The sequence below is a fragment of the Mastigoproctus giganteus genome, chromosome 2, assembly GCF_048544385.1.
Source record: "Mastigoproctus giganteus isolate SK-2022 chromosome 2, ASM4854438v1, whole genome shotgun sequence".
NCBI lineage: Eukaryota > Metazoa > Arthropoda > Arachnida > Uropygi > Thelyphonidae > Mastigoproctus > Mastigoproctus giganteus.
Genome location: NC_143576.1, coordinates 173,025,930 through 173,044,729, shown reverse-complemented (window position 1 = coordinate 173,044,729; position 18,800 = coordinate 173,025,930). Strand labels below are relative to the sequence as shown.

At 36.2% G+C, this 18,800-nt stretch overlaps 1 protein-coding gene across 1 annotated transcript in view; it reads right to left on the bottom strand.

The window, feature by feature from the left end:
- The window catches only part of Ube4B (Ubiquitination factor E4B), a 538,247-nt gene that overhangs the window by 141,975 nt on the left and 377,472 nt on the right, over nucleotides 1-18,800 (bottom strand). The window contains exon 19 of the mRNA XM_090389644.1: nucleotides 476-711. Within this exon, the coding sequence (XP_090245770.1) occupies nucleotides 476-711 (236 nt within the window). The remainder of the gene's footprint in view (nucleotides 1-475; nucleotides 712-18,800) is intronic.

Sequence of the window (18,800 nt, the reverse complement as noted above, 5' to 3'; positions counted from 1 at the left end):
AAAATCTAATAAAATCAAGCACTTGGTGCAATCGGTCAAAAAAATTCTTAATTGTAAGAACAGTACTAAATTTGATTTAAGTTTCATTTATTAGAAGAAAAATAATCATTCTCGATTTACCATGGCAAATGATTAATAAATAATATGAAATTACTCTAATGCAATTTATGTGTTGAATTTTCTTTATTTTTTTCATAATATATTTCAGTTTACTTTTGCAATACATAATATATAAAAACAGAATTGTTATAAGAACTTTCTTCTTTATCTTGTACAATTTGCATTTTTCTGTGGAAAAAATTTGGTTCAAGTGAAAAAATTTTATAGAAAAAAAAAAAAAAAACATGAAAAAATGCAGTTTTCAGTCAATATTAAAAAATAAAGGGATAAAAAAAAAAAGACAGTATAGATTCCCCAAATCTGTATTGTCTTTTTAAATTATCAAAAACAATCTGAAGTAATTAAAAATTCTTACCTGTATAAAACTTCATGAGAGCTTGGGCTAAATGCTGTTCTGCCAAGGGATGAGACAACAGCTGAGTATGTATATTCTCAGTATAGAGTTGTACAGAGGTGCTTACCATGAACATAACTTCAACTAGCTTTGCAACCAAGTAGGGATTACTAAAATAGTTGGGTGAGCATACCAATATGACTAAGAAAGTGATGAGTTCATGAGTAACATTGGTTTCTACCACCTGAGGCTGATACCTGTTTATGGTGAGGGGTGGAAAAATTTACATTGAAATAAAAGATAAATAAATAAGTATCTAGTTCATTAAACAAACACATTTTCTGTATACTGCAGAGATCAGTAATATATACACAAAGACAATAATAAAACAAGAATTTCTCCTCAAAACAGCAGAATTAAGTTGTGGAACGTTCTTTATTAAGTGTACTAAACATCAAAATAAGGGGTAGCATTAAGAGATAATAAAAAAGAAACTATATGAAATTAGACCAAAAAGAGTCTGTATACTAGTTTTCCAGAAAATTACTACACAAGCATAGACATTTAAGAAATTAGAATAAGCCATTAACTGGTGTCTGTGCATTTTTTTGCAGCACTAAGGTGGTTGATTTTCTTAGTTAAGTGCAGGCTATTAAGCTGTAAAGGTTTCATTATTATACTGTAGCACTTAGAATCAAAGAAAAGAATATATATATATATATATATATATATATATATATATATATATATATATATATATATATATATATGTATATATATATATTTTTTTTAAGTAACCCTACAACTTGTATTCAACTGAGAACTAAATTACAGTGGAAAATGAAAGTTCTAACCATTTCCTATATTTTGAAAGGGAGGGAGAAACGCTATCAGTTTTTCAGTGTACACTCATAAAAAGTTTTGTAAAGGCCATTGCAAAAACTAATTTTTTGATAATATTTTAAACGTGTGCACTGTAGAAGTGCACATACATTTAAAATCCAGATAATTCTTCAGGGGGGGGCATGAGCACCTTGCAGAATTTTTTCTGGGGACGGGACGAGAAGAGAGAATATACTGGCACTGCAAAAAAAAAAAAAAAAAAACTAAAAGGTACAGAAATGGCTAAGAGCAGGGCTTTTATTCAGTTGGAGCACAAGTTGTAAACTTGTGAAAATTAAGATTTATATATTTAAAATAAAAAAAAGTATAAATTTATCCAATTCATAATATTACCAATAACTCGATGATATAAACATAGCCTTAAATTTGTGTATTTGACATCATTGTTTAAAAAATCCAATCCACCTCTTCCCTATCCCCTTTGTACAGGAAACTTAAATGTTTACAAAAAAAAAAAAAAAAAAAACACTCTGACCACAAGTGTAGAGAAATTGTCATGGTAGATGTCAGAAAAACAAAAACACATTTTGCTACAATTTTTCAGTCAGGTAAAAGAAACACAACTTTTGAAAAGGTTTAATTTATTACATAATAAGAGAAATAAGGAACACTATTTAAAAAGAAACTGAAGGCATCTGTGATCATTGCCAAATTGGGTTGACTTTTTCCATAAAAGCAGCTTTGTTCAAGTTAATTTTCTCCCTGTGCACACTCAATATACACAACCCAAATAAATTATCACCCATTATACTTGATCTTAACTATGTTTTTAACTCTGCACAATGTACTTAATGATCTCTCAACAGTACATATCATCACATGCAATGTTAATAAGATTGGAACTCCCTGGCACATGAATGGAAATAATTCAGTTTTTGAAAGCAATCAAGGAATCCTATGTTGCTGATGCAGGCCACTTATCAAACCATATCATTTTTTCAATTACAAAATTTTCTATCTTGTACACAGTTTATGATAGTCATTTGTTCCCTGAAACTTTCACAAGCGAGATTTTAAATCTCAGCTGGATGAAATGAAAAAAAATTGTTAAATTGTGTAATACTTCAAAGAAGCGACTTTTTAGGGCATTAATTGTGGAATCCAGATATGGTTGAAATATAGTTTGCCAAAAGTAGCCACACTGACATGGCAATCAACGAACTCGGTGTTCATTTTATCAGCTGGCATAGTTACCTTATCAAAAATATAACTTCTAAAGTAGTTCTCTGCTTCTTTCCTGTGGAGATTTAATATGCTTATAAGATTTTCTATATGATCTTACACTCGAAGAATGTCCAGATGAATTGCTTGAAGAGCTAGTGTAACACATTTATCATTTCACATTCAAGTACTGCAGAATATGAGATGATAATCAGGCAAAAGAGAAAAACCAATGAACTGTATGAACAAAACAACTGATGAGCTGTCTGTCGAGTAGTTCCACTGGTAGACCTTGCCAAAGATTCCAACTGATTAAAAATATGTTCAAGATTTTCATTAAATATTTTAATACTTTTGTATTTACTTGTCCACCAAGTCTCATAAATCAGTGGTATGTTAGAAACTAAATATATTCTCATGTGACTTGCATGGAAGAATACAATGATAGCTTAATAGTACCAATAGCATTATGAACTTCAGTAACTGCACTGAGAGCACTTACTACTAGATTCAGTCTGTGAGAGGCACAGTGAACAAAAGCAGCTTTAAGATACATTTTTCTAATTTTTGTTTGGATGGCATTATTTTTTCCACCCATAAAAGAGCATCCATCATAACCTGGACACAATAACTTCTTAAGGTCGAGACCAAATATTCTAAATTCATAATCGAATCAGCAATTGTAAATGCCCTCATATCTTCCAGCAAGGTTAATCCAAGAAATTCTTCCCATATGACACATTTACTAGCTGTTTCTACAAAGTGCACGCCAATTAACAACTGTTCTTTTCGAGAAATGTCTGCAGTTTCATCTGCCAAAATTTGAAAACCCAACAGAGTTATTCATGGCAAAAATAATATCTTTTCTTAGTTGTTCTTCACATATCTTGAGTTCATTTTGCCTCTGGTGGGAGGTGTATCATGCATAAGCAGAAGTTTCCAAATAAGCTTTTAATATATTATCATCAGCCTCTACACAAAAAGCATAAAGTTCTTGCACTTTTCCCTTATTCCTGTTCTTTTCCCTTTTCACTTTTCCCTTATTATTATTCTTTCCTCATAAAGTTGTTCATTCATAAGTCACAAAATATTATTGTAGATAAAATATAAAAAAGTTTTTTGCAGTTTTCTTCCATAACAGCTTTCACAGAAATTATCAAGCTGACAGATAATGTTGTTAGTTGGGTTTCTCTTTATAGCAAGAATAGTCTCGGAATCTTGTTGGGCTCCTTTGTGGCATGAAAATGTAATATGACTTTTAGCATACTTGTTGAAATTTTTGTATTTTGTGAAAGCACGCAAAATGAATACACCTTGATATCCTTAAATAACACTTTGAGGGAACAGAATGCAATAAATGCAAAGTGCACCTTTTAACTTGGGTGAATATGTTAGCCATGGAGAATACTGTGATAACGATGGATACCTAAAACTTCAACTTTCCAATTGTATCCTTTTTAAAATCAGAATTATCTGTAGGCTTGAAATCATTCATTAGCACTTTATATATAACATTAGAAGAAATATGGTGAACCAATGCAAAGGCCAATATCATATTCAGACAAAACTTTCTCAGCATTCCTTATCACTTTTACACTTTGCTACTCTTGAGTCTATATTTTCAAATTCAACCATGTTATTGTCCTCTCTAATTTCAGTATTTTGCTACTACTTGCAACTTCTTCATTATCATGTTTTGGGCTTAAATATTTCTTATATCCATTATGGGCTCTGTAAAATCAATGAGAAATATATATATAAATATATATTAAAAATAAAAAAATTAAAAGAATATTGAATGAAACTTTCAGATCTCAATTAAAATATAAATTCTGGATGAAGTTCTGTAAAATATGTTAAAAATATATTAGAATTGCAGGACTAGATTTCAATAATCACAAGATGATCTTTTTCAAGTACATGGTAAAATGACAGTTTTAACTTTGTGTTTTACAGAACTTCATCCAAACAGCATTTATATTCTAAGAAAAATTTTTTTAATTAAAAAAAAATTGTTAAAAAAACTTACCATAATTGGCCGCTATTCAACTTGAATGTAAGTTATATTTTAGGCCACTAACATGTAACATACGAGAATGAGAAAAGCGTCACTTCTCGCATACATCTGATGCTGGCCACAGTCTGATCAAGAATGAGGATGAAGGACAAATCAACCCAAAACACATGTGCACCAGTGTTGCCACTAGTAAAATGTAAAATTTCTTATTCAGCACACCACAAAACTGCTAAGCAGCACTACGTACAAATTTTTAAAAGTTGCTATTTTGCGAAATTTTAAATAAAAAATTTGAAAAAATTTTGAAATGAAGTCAACCTTTTTTTTTTTTTTTTTTTTTTTTATTTGCTAGTCCTCTTATGAGAAAAAAATTGAATGAATTACATTAAAATTGAAAAATCCGAGGGGGTAGGTCCCCCTTGCCACTAACTGCAGTTGCCCATATGCAGAGGACATCCAAAATTTTATTATGGGAAGGGAAAATGGCTAGGGCCATCAATATGTCTGTCTCATCCCTGTGTAATGTACAAAGGTTAGTTGGTTGTTTTCGGTGCATTGACCACTTTGTTCATAGTGTCCCACTTCATATGGCACATAATTCATATTGTCTTTAACATGTATCATGTTTACATTACTATGTTGTTACTATTTTGGTGTTTTACTTAGTTTTGTTTTGGGTGAGGCCCAAAAACACCCAAAACAAAACAAGGGGCCTCCTAGACAAATTTATGCATATTCATGACATTTCAGACAAAGATTTGCCTAAAATATTGAGACGATTTTTTAAACTTTTTTTATGAAAACTCCAAACACAAAAGTATTAGTCTATAATACTTAGTACTGCACATGGATTGAAGGTTGAGAAGAAGAAAGAAGGAACTCGTTGATATTAGACTTTAATTTCTGTAGATTGCAATTTTCGGGTAATACATGTGAAGGAAGGTTGTTCCAGAAAATGGAAGTTGAAGGAATAAATGAGGAAGAAGTAAAGTTGGTTCAGTGAGCTTGAAGCTGGACAGTAAACGAATGCTGACTAGGTATGGCATGTGTTCGGACTAGTTTGGAAGCAACAGGAAATTACAGAAGGCAATTCAGAAGAACAGTGCCCATGGAAGTATCTATAAAAAAGGCATGCAGCAGAAAAAGAACACTATGAAACAGAGTGGAGAGCCATTGTAAGAGATGGATCCTAAATTAACCTAACTGTGCTCTTTAGAATGGAGTCTAAAAGCCTGAGTGAGACAGAAAGGTTATGGGAACACTGCCCCAGACATGCGAACAATACCAATAATGCTGCAGTCAGCCGAAGGGAGCAGATGTGTTTCAGTTTGGCTCCAAAAGGAAATTAACATTGGGAGTCTAGTAGACAATTTGTTTAAATTTAATTTTCGTAATTTTTAAATGTTATTTGAGTAATTTTGTATATTTTATTTCAGTAATTTTGTAAAATTAATCCTTAACTTTTCTAAAGTATTTCTGCTAATTTAAATTCTTTCCAGTAACTTCAGTAGCTTAAATTTAACTTCACTAGTGCTTAAAGGTCTGTTAATTTAATTTTTGAATATTTTGTTAATTTAAATTCTGTAATAATTTAAATTATTACAGAATTTAAATTACTGAAATAACATTTAAAAATTACAAAAATTAATTTAAGTAAATTTAAATTTTGTAATTTTTCTTAAGTTCAAATTTTACCTAAATAATGGTTGTTACAAGAGCTACTTTCAATAAAAAGTATAAGGACATCGTGACCCGAGATGGAAATGCCTGCAGGCATTTCCAGTGTAAGTAATGAGTTCATCGCTTGTCTGGCCTGTGGCATGTATTAAAAGGTAAGTCTAGTAAACAAATTAAAACTTGGCACATTACTATAAAAAATGAGTCACTGAAGAAATGGGTGCATACCCGAGAAACAAATGTAACTGTGAGTTTGTCAGAAACTCAAGTATCTCGTGACCCTCACAATCCAGGTTAAGCTGTTTAAATGTAAGATGTAAGATCACCTGTGTAAACTGTGCAGTGGCTGTGTGAATGTACTGTGGAAAAAATGCATGTCCTTATAGATATCCATTCAGGAGGCACCTGTCTTGTCTGAATAAGTAATATAGGATGAAACAAAGCAAATGAGAGAGTGGGTGTGTATTATGTAAAGTATTATTTTAAATTTGTTTGCCCCTAAATAAGTGGGGGGGAGGGAATTATGAAATTATTAGTTACTGTATATACTTGGGAAGAATGAAAGGTTGTGTGTGTTGCTTTAGCAGGCCCCCCCATATTCGACTGTGGGAGGGACAACCTATCTGGAAACTTCCATGCTCTGCAGATGCTATGCCCTTCCTGTGGGGCACAGCCACGGCGTGGGATATGCTGACACCAGCTCCAGCTGGCCTAGGCAGTGTGGCAATAAATACATAGAACCACTGTCCTCAGTGAAACTCCCCCCCACTCAAATAGGATGCTCTGACCCTATATTTTACTTCCCCTGATCACCGCTCCTCCCCACCCCACCTCCATCCTCATTTATTACCTAGTGGGCTCTACCACCACAAACCTTTCAATCTTCTTGACAGCTTTTCCCCCTTTTTTGTGGAGGAGCCCATCCTTCACAGGAGTGCCCTCTATCTTATTTCCAGGTGGACTGCCTTCCTATTGCCCACCATCTCCCTAGCAAGAACATGAACAGACCAGAGTTCAACCCCACAACCAGTCTTTCCAACTGAACCTGGCTGCGTCCCCGAGGTGGTGGATGGAAATGTGGGGTCCCCACTAGGAGCCCTGGTGGCTAAATGCCGGAGAAAGAAACGGCCAACATAACCAAACACTACATAACTATGCAAACCTACATTTAAAAAAACCTACCCTATCTCTGGCATTTATAGAGTTTGTATTGCAACACAGAATATACCTCGCAGTTTGCAGGAGGAACCCATGGTGCCGCTGGTCAATAAACACTATTTCATGACACACCAAATGATGCACCCCAGTTTGGATTCCAGAACAGTCATATTGCTCTAGTCAAAGGGATTTAGTTTTACTGTTAAATTCTATTCTCAGGAAATGGGTAACATTTTTTTGGAATAAACAAAAGTGGACCAAATTGATGATGTTACCATAACATTGTCGGATTTTAAGGAGGGGTTAAAGAGAGTATTATTATTCGGGTGGGGACTGATGATTTATTGGATAAATACAGGACCATGCTGAAAAATTTTGCAGCTAAGGTAAAAAAAAAAGAAAGCCAACACGAGAACAATGAGAAACTTTGGATAACTTACGGGGAAAATTAGTTTCCTGACACCGGACTCTAGCGCTGCTTACTCGGTAAACAAACGGTAGGTGTTATCGGTCTGGAGCCGAAACCGAGAAGGATATATGGATGACACGTAGGCATGGCAAACGATGAAACGATTGGTGGTGGGCGCGACAGACAAGTTGCTGTGTAGTCATTGGTTGGCATTATAATGTGTATTTATGAGTAAAGAAAGGTGCATAATAGTTTTGTGATGAACGGTAAACAGATAATAGTAGCAATGAATCTTTTAAAGAGGGAAGAAATTTGTAAGGAAAATAAAATGCTGGTTGATTTTTTGATAAAAAAATAAATTAATAAAAGTTTTGTTCTGTTCGTTTTTATGTTTTTCTAAATATGACTGATTCTAAAAGAAAAGGGCTAGGTCCCCCCCCACTTCGGGAGGGGTTCAAGCTCCCATGGGATTCAAGTGGAGGTAACCTGACCTTTTTTCACCATTATGGAAACCATTCATTAGGGCATGTGCGATTAGAGCAAGTTACCATTAGTGCTTCTGAATGCTACAAAAGTGATACTAAACCGATGTTATCGTGTGTTGTGTTTGCGCATCAATCAGCATATCATTTGCCACACCTACCTGTCAATCAGTATATCGTTCTTGACTTTGTTCCAGACCGATAACACCTACCGTCTGTTTACCAGCCGAGCAGGGCTACCGTGCTGTATCGGGAAACTAATTTTCCTGATACAGCACTGGATTTGAGATTTGTACAGAGAGAACAGCTGTTTAGAAGAAAAGTAATGCCAAGAGAAAATGAGAACACCCAGTTTTTTAGATGCAAGAGGAAGCAATATTTGTGATCTTTATGCCAAGAGTCAGAAGTTATGGTAATCCCTAAGAGAGAGATATGTGATCTTGTCTGAAAATCTGAGTGAGATCAAAGATAAGCACAGAAGCTGAGGACTCCTTTTTGCAAAATACAAGACAGGACTGAGTTTTACAAGGAATGAAATTAACTAAGTTATCTTTGCCCTGCTGGAGATCAAAATTTAAGGAACTGATAGAGGATATTCAAGAAGTTAAAAATGTTTGTGCAGGGATGATTCTCAATCTGGAAAGAGCAGAATGCAATGTGCTATCATCAGCAAAACTATGGATAGGATTTTCAGTCAATGGAAGGTCATAAATATACAAAAGAGTGGTTGAAATAACTAAACTTTAGGGAACACCAGCATTATTGAATGAGGCAGAAGACAAAGCTGTCTACCATCATCATCCACAATGAGTGTTCGAACAGAAAGTTGGATACCCAATTGCAAAAAAACAGTTGCCAATCCATAAGATGGCAGCTCATTTAGAATACCTTTATGTCAAACACAATGAAAACCCAATTAGGCACTGCTTTCTTTGTGCATATGAAGAATTTTGAGCTCTTGTGAGTGATACGTTTTTGGAAATTTTTGCAGTCTTTTTAAAATTAATTGACATTAAATTGTATTCAATAAATAACTTAAGTCTTAGTCGTGTTCATTAGATCATTTTTAATTTTAGCTATGGATTGTATATGCAGCAGTATGTATTACTGCTGCATAACTTGTGAATTAAAGTGTTAATTTAATGTAGTGTTCTCAATTATATTGAATTTAAATGGAAATTATGCCCCAGACCAAATACCATGCTCAAAGAAGAGGGAATGCTCTAGCTTGAGGGGGAACTGAAGGTGGCGATTCTCCTAAGAATCAAGGCCTGGAGAAATGTATTTGTGCAATGTTTGCAGACCTTTCTGAAACAGGATATGATATATTGATATATCATATCCTGTATCATATACAGGATATGATACACTGACAATAGATCAGTGCATATAACCAAGGGGGTTGTCTGCACTGAGCACACAGAAGTCCTTTGTGCACAGTGCAGAGAGAGAGTGTGTTATGCTGTTAATTAACAGCATAACACCTCCTCCCTTCCTATCCTGTCTATCCTTTTTGTACACATTGTATTCCCCAAATTCCAGTTCTGCATTCCTTATATCTGTGTGACACCACGTCGCTGCTATCCCAACAATATCCGCCTTTGATGTCTTGACCAACACTTCAAATTCATCAAATTTATTTACTATACTTCTAGCATTGGTATACATGCAAGTATACAATGGTATACATGCAAGTGTACCTATCCTTATTATTAGTTACCCTAACACATCCCATATACCCACCTGTTTCACAATGACTGCCATCAGTCCCTGAAACCCCCAGCATCCAAATAAGTAGCAACGCGTGTCCAGGTCGCTACTTATTCTAATAGAAGTTGTGCAAGAATCACCTTCACCTCTGCCTGCGGCTACTTTTAACCTTTTAGTCTGTGAATCCCCCCCCCAAGCTAGCAGTTTTCCGACCCACCTGACACTGCCTCGATAGCATCAGCAAATATTCTTGCACCCTTTCTATTTAAGTGTATCCCATCCCTGTAGAAGCAGTCTCTCCTGTTAACAAGCACAGACCACGCTGAAAAAAATTCTACCCCTTGAGCCTTGCACATTCCCTCCAGGGCCGAATTGATTACCAAGGCTCTCATCATGTATTCCCTCCTATCGTGTCTGGGCAGAATTGCAGACACTTTCAAATTTAACCCTGACTCACGAATTTTTTGCAACATTGACCTGTACTTGTTAAGTAAATCTGCAGATCTCCTACTCTTAATGTCAGTGGTGCCAACGTGTACAACAATATCACCTTTTGTGCCCTTAAAAGATGATATATGCTTTACAACATCATCAACTTTTGCCCCTGGCAGACATACCCTGGTCCTGTTCCATCTATCCTTTTTACACAATATATTCCCAGTCTCCCTGACAATAGAGTCACCAACAGTAACTAGTTCCTTTGGGATCAGTGCATTCTGCCTTGGAGATTGCCACTGTGTTGCCTGATGCCCAGGAGTGAGCTCTGGCATTGAGTTGGGCAGCTGAGAGCTTGACGGGCCCCTCATTAATTTCTTCGAGGGCATCTACCCTACACCTCAAGCTCTAATAGACGCCCAGTAGAATGCTGAGTTGATGCCTAATTTCTACACTCTCTGCACCTGGAACACACAAAAACATCCTCTTTGGCTAGATCATGTTCTGTTCCATAGAGTTCAGCAAACATTTCACAAGTTGCACAATTTTTTAGGCTGTAATGGATTGGAGAATTGCCCCCTCTCAGTTCTCCCCCAAGTCACAGCACTCCTACCACTTTGTGCTCGTTGCTTTGCTGCGCTAGTCTGGGGCATGATATTTTAAATTAATAAGATCAATAAATTTAATTAATTAATTGTCAATACTACACTATCTAATAGAATCCTAAATGCAGTGATGCATATTACACTATATAATTATACATTAGAGCTGCCTAGTTACCACAATTAAAAATTTGAATTCCCTACTACTCTATACAAAAACAATGGCTGCAAGATTCGAAGAAATAACGGTTTTACGTATATTAAGTAGTAATCTACAAAAATTCTTTATCTAAATTAAAAATAACCAGCGTAACAATAACTACATATAAAGTACAATATAAAATAACAATTAGGTAAATAAAAAGGCAAACACTTATCGCTTTTTCGGAGCCTGTAATTCGCAGCTGTAATTTTTAAAGAGAGTCAGCGCCCTCTCTAAAGTTGCAAGTTAAGGTAAATTTGAACATGTCTGCAATTCTCCTCAAGGATGACAGGAGAGAGTACATGATGAGAACCTTGTCAATCAATTTGGCCATGGCTCATTGGGTAGAATTTTACTCGGCATGGTCTTTGCTTGTTAAAAGGAGAGACTGCTTCTACAGGGATAAGATACCGGGCTATGTTATTTGGTGTTTTTTAGGAGCATTAGCAACTAAGGCCATATTGCTCCGGGATATGCGGTGGTCATTCCCTGACCTTTCCGCATTTGGTGGTGACGGGCTCGAACCCCGGTCTAATCAAGAAGCGTGTGCTACGCACTGCTGCTCCTTCCCACCTGGCTACGGAGGCGCCTGGGATAAGATACACTTAAACAGAAAGCATGCAAGAATATTTGCTGATGCTACTGAGGCAGTGCTAGGTGGATCGAAAAAGTGCTAGTTTGGGAGATATACAAACTAACAGATTTAACAACTGCTGCAGGCAGAGGTGAAAATGATTCTCGCACTGTTTCTATTGGCACATACAGCAACCTGGAAAGCAAGGTACTGGAGATTTCACGGTCTGCTGTGATTCATCATGGAACAGGTAAAAACATGGGATGAGTTAGGATAACTAAAATTAAGAACAAGTGCATGTATACCTGCATGTACACCAATGCTAGGAATATAGTTAATAAATCTGATGAGTTTGAAGTGCTAGTCAAGTCATCAAATTCAGACATTGTGGGATATAAGAGACATTGTGTCACTCAGATATAAGGGATGCAGAATTTCAATGAAGACAATGTGTACAGAATGAACAGACAAGATGGGGGAAGGGAATGCTCTTAGTTAAGAAGCACAAAATCTAAGGCAGTGCATCCAGTTAATATGGGTGGCCAGTGAAATATTGAGTCAGTTTAGTGTGACATAAGCACCAGGTTATTATTATTTTTATTTTATTATTTTATTTATTTTGTTTTTTTGAATTTTAGGAGCATTAGCAATTAAGGCCATATTGCTCTGGGGATATATGGTGGTCATCCCCTGACCTTTCTGCATCCTCTGTTTTTTGGTGGTCACGGGCTCGAACTGCGATCTAATCAAGAGGCGTTTGCTACACACTGCTGCTCCTGCCTACCTGGCTACGGAGGCGCCATAAGCACCAGGAAAGCAAAAATGTGAGTAGCATTGTGTTATAGGCCTAATAACTGTGATGAGTATAAAGACCAACTGTACAGAGGATGTTGCTTGGATTTTACTGGCGCATTAGCCACTAAGGCTATAATGAGCACGTACAGAGAAATACAGTGGGCCAATAAATAAGAATGTTTTATAATGGGCGATTTTAAATTTCCAGATATTTACTGAAACTTTACAGGGATAACAGCAAAGACTTCACTTATATTAACAGTAGAAGGAAGGGTTTGAATCACATTGGTCCACGATGTTGATGATCCTGCTCAGGTTGCCGACAAGCTAAATAGGTATTTTGCATCTACATTCACTAAGGAAATTCTTCAAGGAAGGGGAATAAGTTTACCAAAATATAAGAGGAAGCTAAACGATTTGGTGGTAACTGAAACAAAAATAGAAGAGAAACTGTTGAAGCTAACAAAAAAGGTGCCTGGGGTGGATCGAATCTATCCAATTATATTATAGGAGGCAGCAAAGAAAGTAAGCAAACCCTTAGTCATAATTATAATAACAACATTTGGATTCAGGGGAGGTCCCTATGGACTAAAGATGTAACAATTTATCCTGGCTATATAAGAATCAATTCATAAAGGGGGATCAAAAGGTGACGAGTAATTACAGACCCCTTATCTTAAAGTCTGTTCCAGGAAAAAATGGAGCTTCTGGTTAGAGAAGTAATGTAGAACTATGTAGAGGAGAATGCAATTATACTGAACTCACAGTATGGATTTGTTAAGGAGTAATCTAATCTGACCAACCTGACTGGATAGTATGATGCAGTAACAAAGGACCTGGAGACAAAATATAATTTATATTTCATATACAGTACTTGGATTTCAGTAAAACTTTTGATACTGTTCCATATAAAAAAACTGCTGCATAAATTGGAGGAGTGTAGCATTAAGTACAAGTTTTTGCTATGGATAAAGAGATGATTGAATGGGATTGAAAGTGCTGTTCTCTATATTTATAAATGATATTGATAAAGATACATCAGGCTTAATTTCTAAGTTTACAAATAATTAACCATTAACCACTGTGCCAACAAAGGTTGGCACAGTGGTTAATGATAGTAATCAAGGTATGCTGCTTCAATGAGATCTACAAAAATTAGCAGATGGGTTGAGAATTGTCAGCTGATATTTAAGATTGACAAATGCAAAGTTTTGCACATGAGTTGCAGTAATCCCAGATTAACGAACCAACTTTGTGGTGCTACACTCAGGGTAGTGGAAAATGAAAAAAGACCTGAGGGGATAATTGTGCAGTGCAATATGAAGCGCTGTGAGAAGTACAGATATGCTGCCAGGACAACAAATGCGGTTTTGACAATGATATACAGTAATTTTGTTAGCAAAGATAAGGAGGTTATTATCCATTGTACAAGGCAATGAACAGGCAACATATCGAGTACTGCATACAGGTCTGGAAGCATCATTTTGGGAAGGAGCTGCTGGAGTGGCTTCAGAGAAGGGCAATGTGATTGGTGAAGGAAATAAAGATCTGCTCTTACACAGAAAGGGTTCAGTTCTGCAAATCACAGCATTTGGAGACTAGGCACCTGCAAAGTGATCTAATTTAGGTGTTTAAGGCTTTGAATGGATTGAGCAAGCTCAATGCTGATGGGACTCTTCCTCAGACTATACACATGAGGGTGCATAAATTCAAACTGAGGAAGGATGATTGTAGAATATATGTGCAGAAGTTTGTCTTTGGCCAGTGGGTGGTTGATAGCTGGAACAAACTTCCAGCTGATTGTGGAAGAGGATAGCTTGAATAAATTCAAGGAAGAACTAGGACAAACTGTTGGAGGTGATGAACAGATGAGATGAAAATAGAGGCACAGATAAATTTCTCAGAATGGAGTAAAAAGATTTTAAGCCAGAGATCAAAAATAACTTGAAGATTCCAAGTTACTACCAAGTCTGACATTTCTTTTCTTTTCTTTTTTTTTTTTTTTTTTTTTTGGGGTGATACTGTATAAGCTTGCTTTCTTGCATCATTTGCCAATATTAATATTAAAGATTTTGAAATGCCAAGAGCAACTGCTTGAGTTTACCAAGCATTTCCATTCGATTTATTTTTGTTTTTTTATGATGAATGAGCAACTAAGGCCATGACTCACCAAGTCCAAGCATTTCCACTGAATTTGTCCTGGATAAGTAACATAAAACTTTTTTATCACCAGTGGATGGAATCCATATTAGCAATCATTAATGAGATGAAATATTTCTAGTTAGTTTAGGGGTTGGTAGTTAATAGATTTCTCTATTACTTTAGAAGGTTGTTGTTGTTATTATTTGGTTTTAAGGAGCATTAGCAACTAAGGCCATATTGCTCCAGGGATATGCGGTGGTCATGGACTCGAACCCCAGTCTAATTCAAGAAGCGTGTGCTATGCACTGCTGCTCCTGCCCACCTGGCTACAGAGGTGCCCTACTTTAGAAGGAGTACAAGTAAGAGCAATGGAACAATAATTGAATGGGATGGATTTTTCAACCTTTTTAGGAACTCTGGATATGAGTAACTTTCCAAGCAGAATAAAAAGCACCAGTGGGGAAAAAAGTGTAAAAAGATGACATAGAACTGGGGTAAGCTCAGTAGCACAGGTTTCTGAGAACAAGTGGAGAAATATCATCAGGACCTGGCACTTTCTAGGCATCAAGGCTGTTAGAAATTCTAACACCTTTTGACCGCAAACTGCAGGACTCAATGGATGGAGTTGTACTGGGAATGGTAGGAGGTGTTTTAACAAGATTATCATGGTAGGAGGTGTTTTAACAAGATTATCAATAGAAGAGTTAGAAGAAAAGTAGGATGCAGGCAGGTCAGCTTTATCTTTAGCTGAGGTGGCAACAGAACTTGATGGTTCTATTTTATTGCCACCTATCATCAGGTTTTAACAGAAGTAGAAGCAGAGATGAGCAAAAGTAGCAGCCAAAAGTAGTAGCTTTGTCAAGTGACCATAATGCACAACTACCATTTAAATAAGGAAATTTTCTACTCTTAGCCTGTTTAAAATCTAGTCTGGACTGATTAATAACTGCTTAACAATTGTAGTGCACTTTGGTGTAGAGAAAAAATGAGCCTGGAGATTTGGATGCAAGCTAATTGCAACATGCAACATTCTTATCTTGAACAGCCATAGAATATTTATTGGAAAATCAAGGTTTAGATAAATGATATTTTAAGGTGGAGTGTGGAATAAAGTATTTCCACCCTACGAAAACAATTTCACTGATATGATCTGGATAAACAATGACATCAGAACATTTAAAACAGTAATCCAACAAAAGAAAAAAAAACAGAAACCTTGCCAATTTTTTTTTTCCCTTCTTTTTAAGGAATCGTGCAGTCCATGTTGTAATGCCAAACAACACAAGGCTGAGAATTGCTGCAAGAGAAAGGCCCCATTGGAAAAGAGACCATTACCAAGTTGTGATATAATAGCCTAGTGGACCACTCAACCTCGACCATGTTCTTGCAGGGTTGTTTGAGAGATGAAGATTTGGAGTGTTGGCTGTGTAGTTAGGATTGTCTAGTATTCTGGTAGGTAAATAAACAACCTGTGTGAAGTCATTAATAATTGGAAAAGCTTCAGCATCTTGACAAGCTGGGTCTGTGTGACTAGAAAATGAAAATCAGCTGGAGTTGTGAACATTAAAATTGCCAAGGAAGATCGTTTCACTGTTAGGAAAGCAGGAGTGGAGAAAGTCAAGTTTCAAAGAGTAATTAGCAAAGTTTGTAGAAAAATGGAGGCAGCAGATGAATTTCTCAGAATGGAGTAAAAAGATATTAAGCCAGAGATCAAAAAGTAACTTGAAATCTTCAAGTTACTAAGTCTCTGACATTTCATTTTTTTTTTTTTTTTTATTTATTTTATTTTATTTTTTTTTTTCATTTTTATTAGCAAGCAGCCCCTAGTCAGAAACTGGCAACTCTGCTATATACATATATGTATTATACACCTTCATATGATATACATATAAATTAGGAGATTACGTTGGCATTCGAGGTGAGCGGACGCACTTAGACAGGGCTCCTCAGTTAAGTGGTTTACTTTTGGATAGTGCTTTTAAATATTTGATTTATTTAGATATTGTTGGATTATTTTGTTATAGGTTTTCCTGTAACTGTTTGATTTTAATAATATTATAGATATAATTTTTTAAAGTTACTTTCATTGATATTTATTTAATTTTATAATGGTAGTTACGAGATCTGCCTTAAACACGTCACAGGGTATCGTGACTCACACGGAAATAGCAGATGGTGATTTACGAGTGAGTAATGATTTAATCCATTGTGGAACCTGTGGAATGTTTTCCAAGGTCGACCTGGTGACTAATCCTACCTCACCTGGGGATTCTTTTCTTTGTGATCGATGTAAGGAGTGCACCGATCTTAAATTACAATTTGGTGCACTGATGGAACAATTTGAGTCCCTGAAAAAACGAGTGCTTGCCCTCGAAAACAATGCATCTGGGAGCTCGTCAGGGACTCAAAACTCCAGCAATCTACCAAGTGATGCACACCCGATTCGAGCCTCAAAACAGAAAAACCAAGTGCAAACTACTCTGGTTACTCTGGTTATTAGGAGACTCCATTGTCAGGGAAACGGGGAATATTTTTTGTAATAAGGATAGGTGGAGCAGAACCAGGGTATGTCTGCCGGGAGCAACTATTGATGATGTCACCAACAGATTGTCAGATTTTAAAGGGGGTAAAGAAAATATCATTATTCATGTGGGGACAAATGATATTAAACGTACACGATCTGACGATTTGTTGGAAAAATACAGGACCATGCTGAGGAAATGTCACGAGCTAGGCCATAATGTCTATGTGTCTGCAATTCTGCCCAGACACGATAGGAGAGATTATATGTTAAGAGCCTTGTGGATTAACTCAAGACTTCAAGGAATCTGCAAGGCTTTAGGGGGTAAATTTCTATCAGCATAACCCACACTTGTAGGTAGAAGGAATTTGTTTTGTAGAGACGGAATACACTTAAACAAAGGTGGTGCAAAAGTTTTTGCCAGTATTATTGAGGATACCTTAAAGGTTCAGGGAAACTGCTAGTGAGGGGGATGTGGGTAATACTGACACGCGTTTATCTGATAATATTGGTCAATGTAACTCTTGCACATACCTTAAGAGTTCTTATCTGTTACCCCAACTGGACGTATTATCTAGATGTTCTGGGGGCAAAGCCATTTCACGTGAGCGGGTAGCTAATATCAGAGAAGAGAGCCTAAAAAACTTCAAGGGTTGTGTTGGGGTTGTTAAATATACAAGAACAGTAAATCTTAATTGTTTATACAGTAACGTTAGAAGTGTCGTCAATAAAATGAGCGAATTTGAACTGCTGGATAAAACAAGTAACGCGGACATAATAGGGCTTACAGAGAAGTGATGCCACCCGGAAATTGGGGATGATGAGTTTCAGTACGGCTTGTATAACGTATTTAGGAAGGATAGGTTAGATAGAAGGGGTGGTGGGGTAATGCTTCTTATCAGAAGCAGCCTGAGTGTGATGATAGCTTTCCCGGATTCAGACATTTCACATGCTAGTATAGAGTCTGTATGGTGTGAGATAGTTGGAAACAAAGGTAAAATGCGAGTAGGAGTAATCTACAGACCAGGTGATTGTGAAGATTATGACAAAAGCCTCTACATGCAAAATGAATGGGCAAGTAAGCATCAATGCCTTATTATGGGTGATTTCAATTTGCCTCTAATTGATTGGAGTAAATGGGAAGGAAACTCGACATGGGGAACAAAATTTTTAAATCAACTAGATGACTATTATTTGTATCAACATGTCAGGGAAAGTACTAGAGAAAAGAATATCCTAGACCTCATTATCACACATGAATCAGATGACATAACAGGGCTGACAGTAGAGGAACCAGTAGCAAGAAGTGATCACGGAGTTCTACGGTGGATGATGACGAGAGAGGTAGCAGAAGTAAAAGGCAAAGGAATGGGTTTTAATTTCAGAAAAGGAAATTACGATGCCTTAAGGTACTACATGGCCTCTATTAACTGGGTAGATATCACGCAGAGAATGAATACATTTGAACTGTGGTAAGCTTTTAAAACATTAATCACAGATGCCTTGAATGTGTATATACCATTAAAAAAATACTCCACGAGAAGGGTTGCAAGTTGGA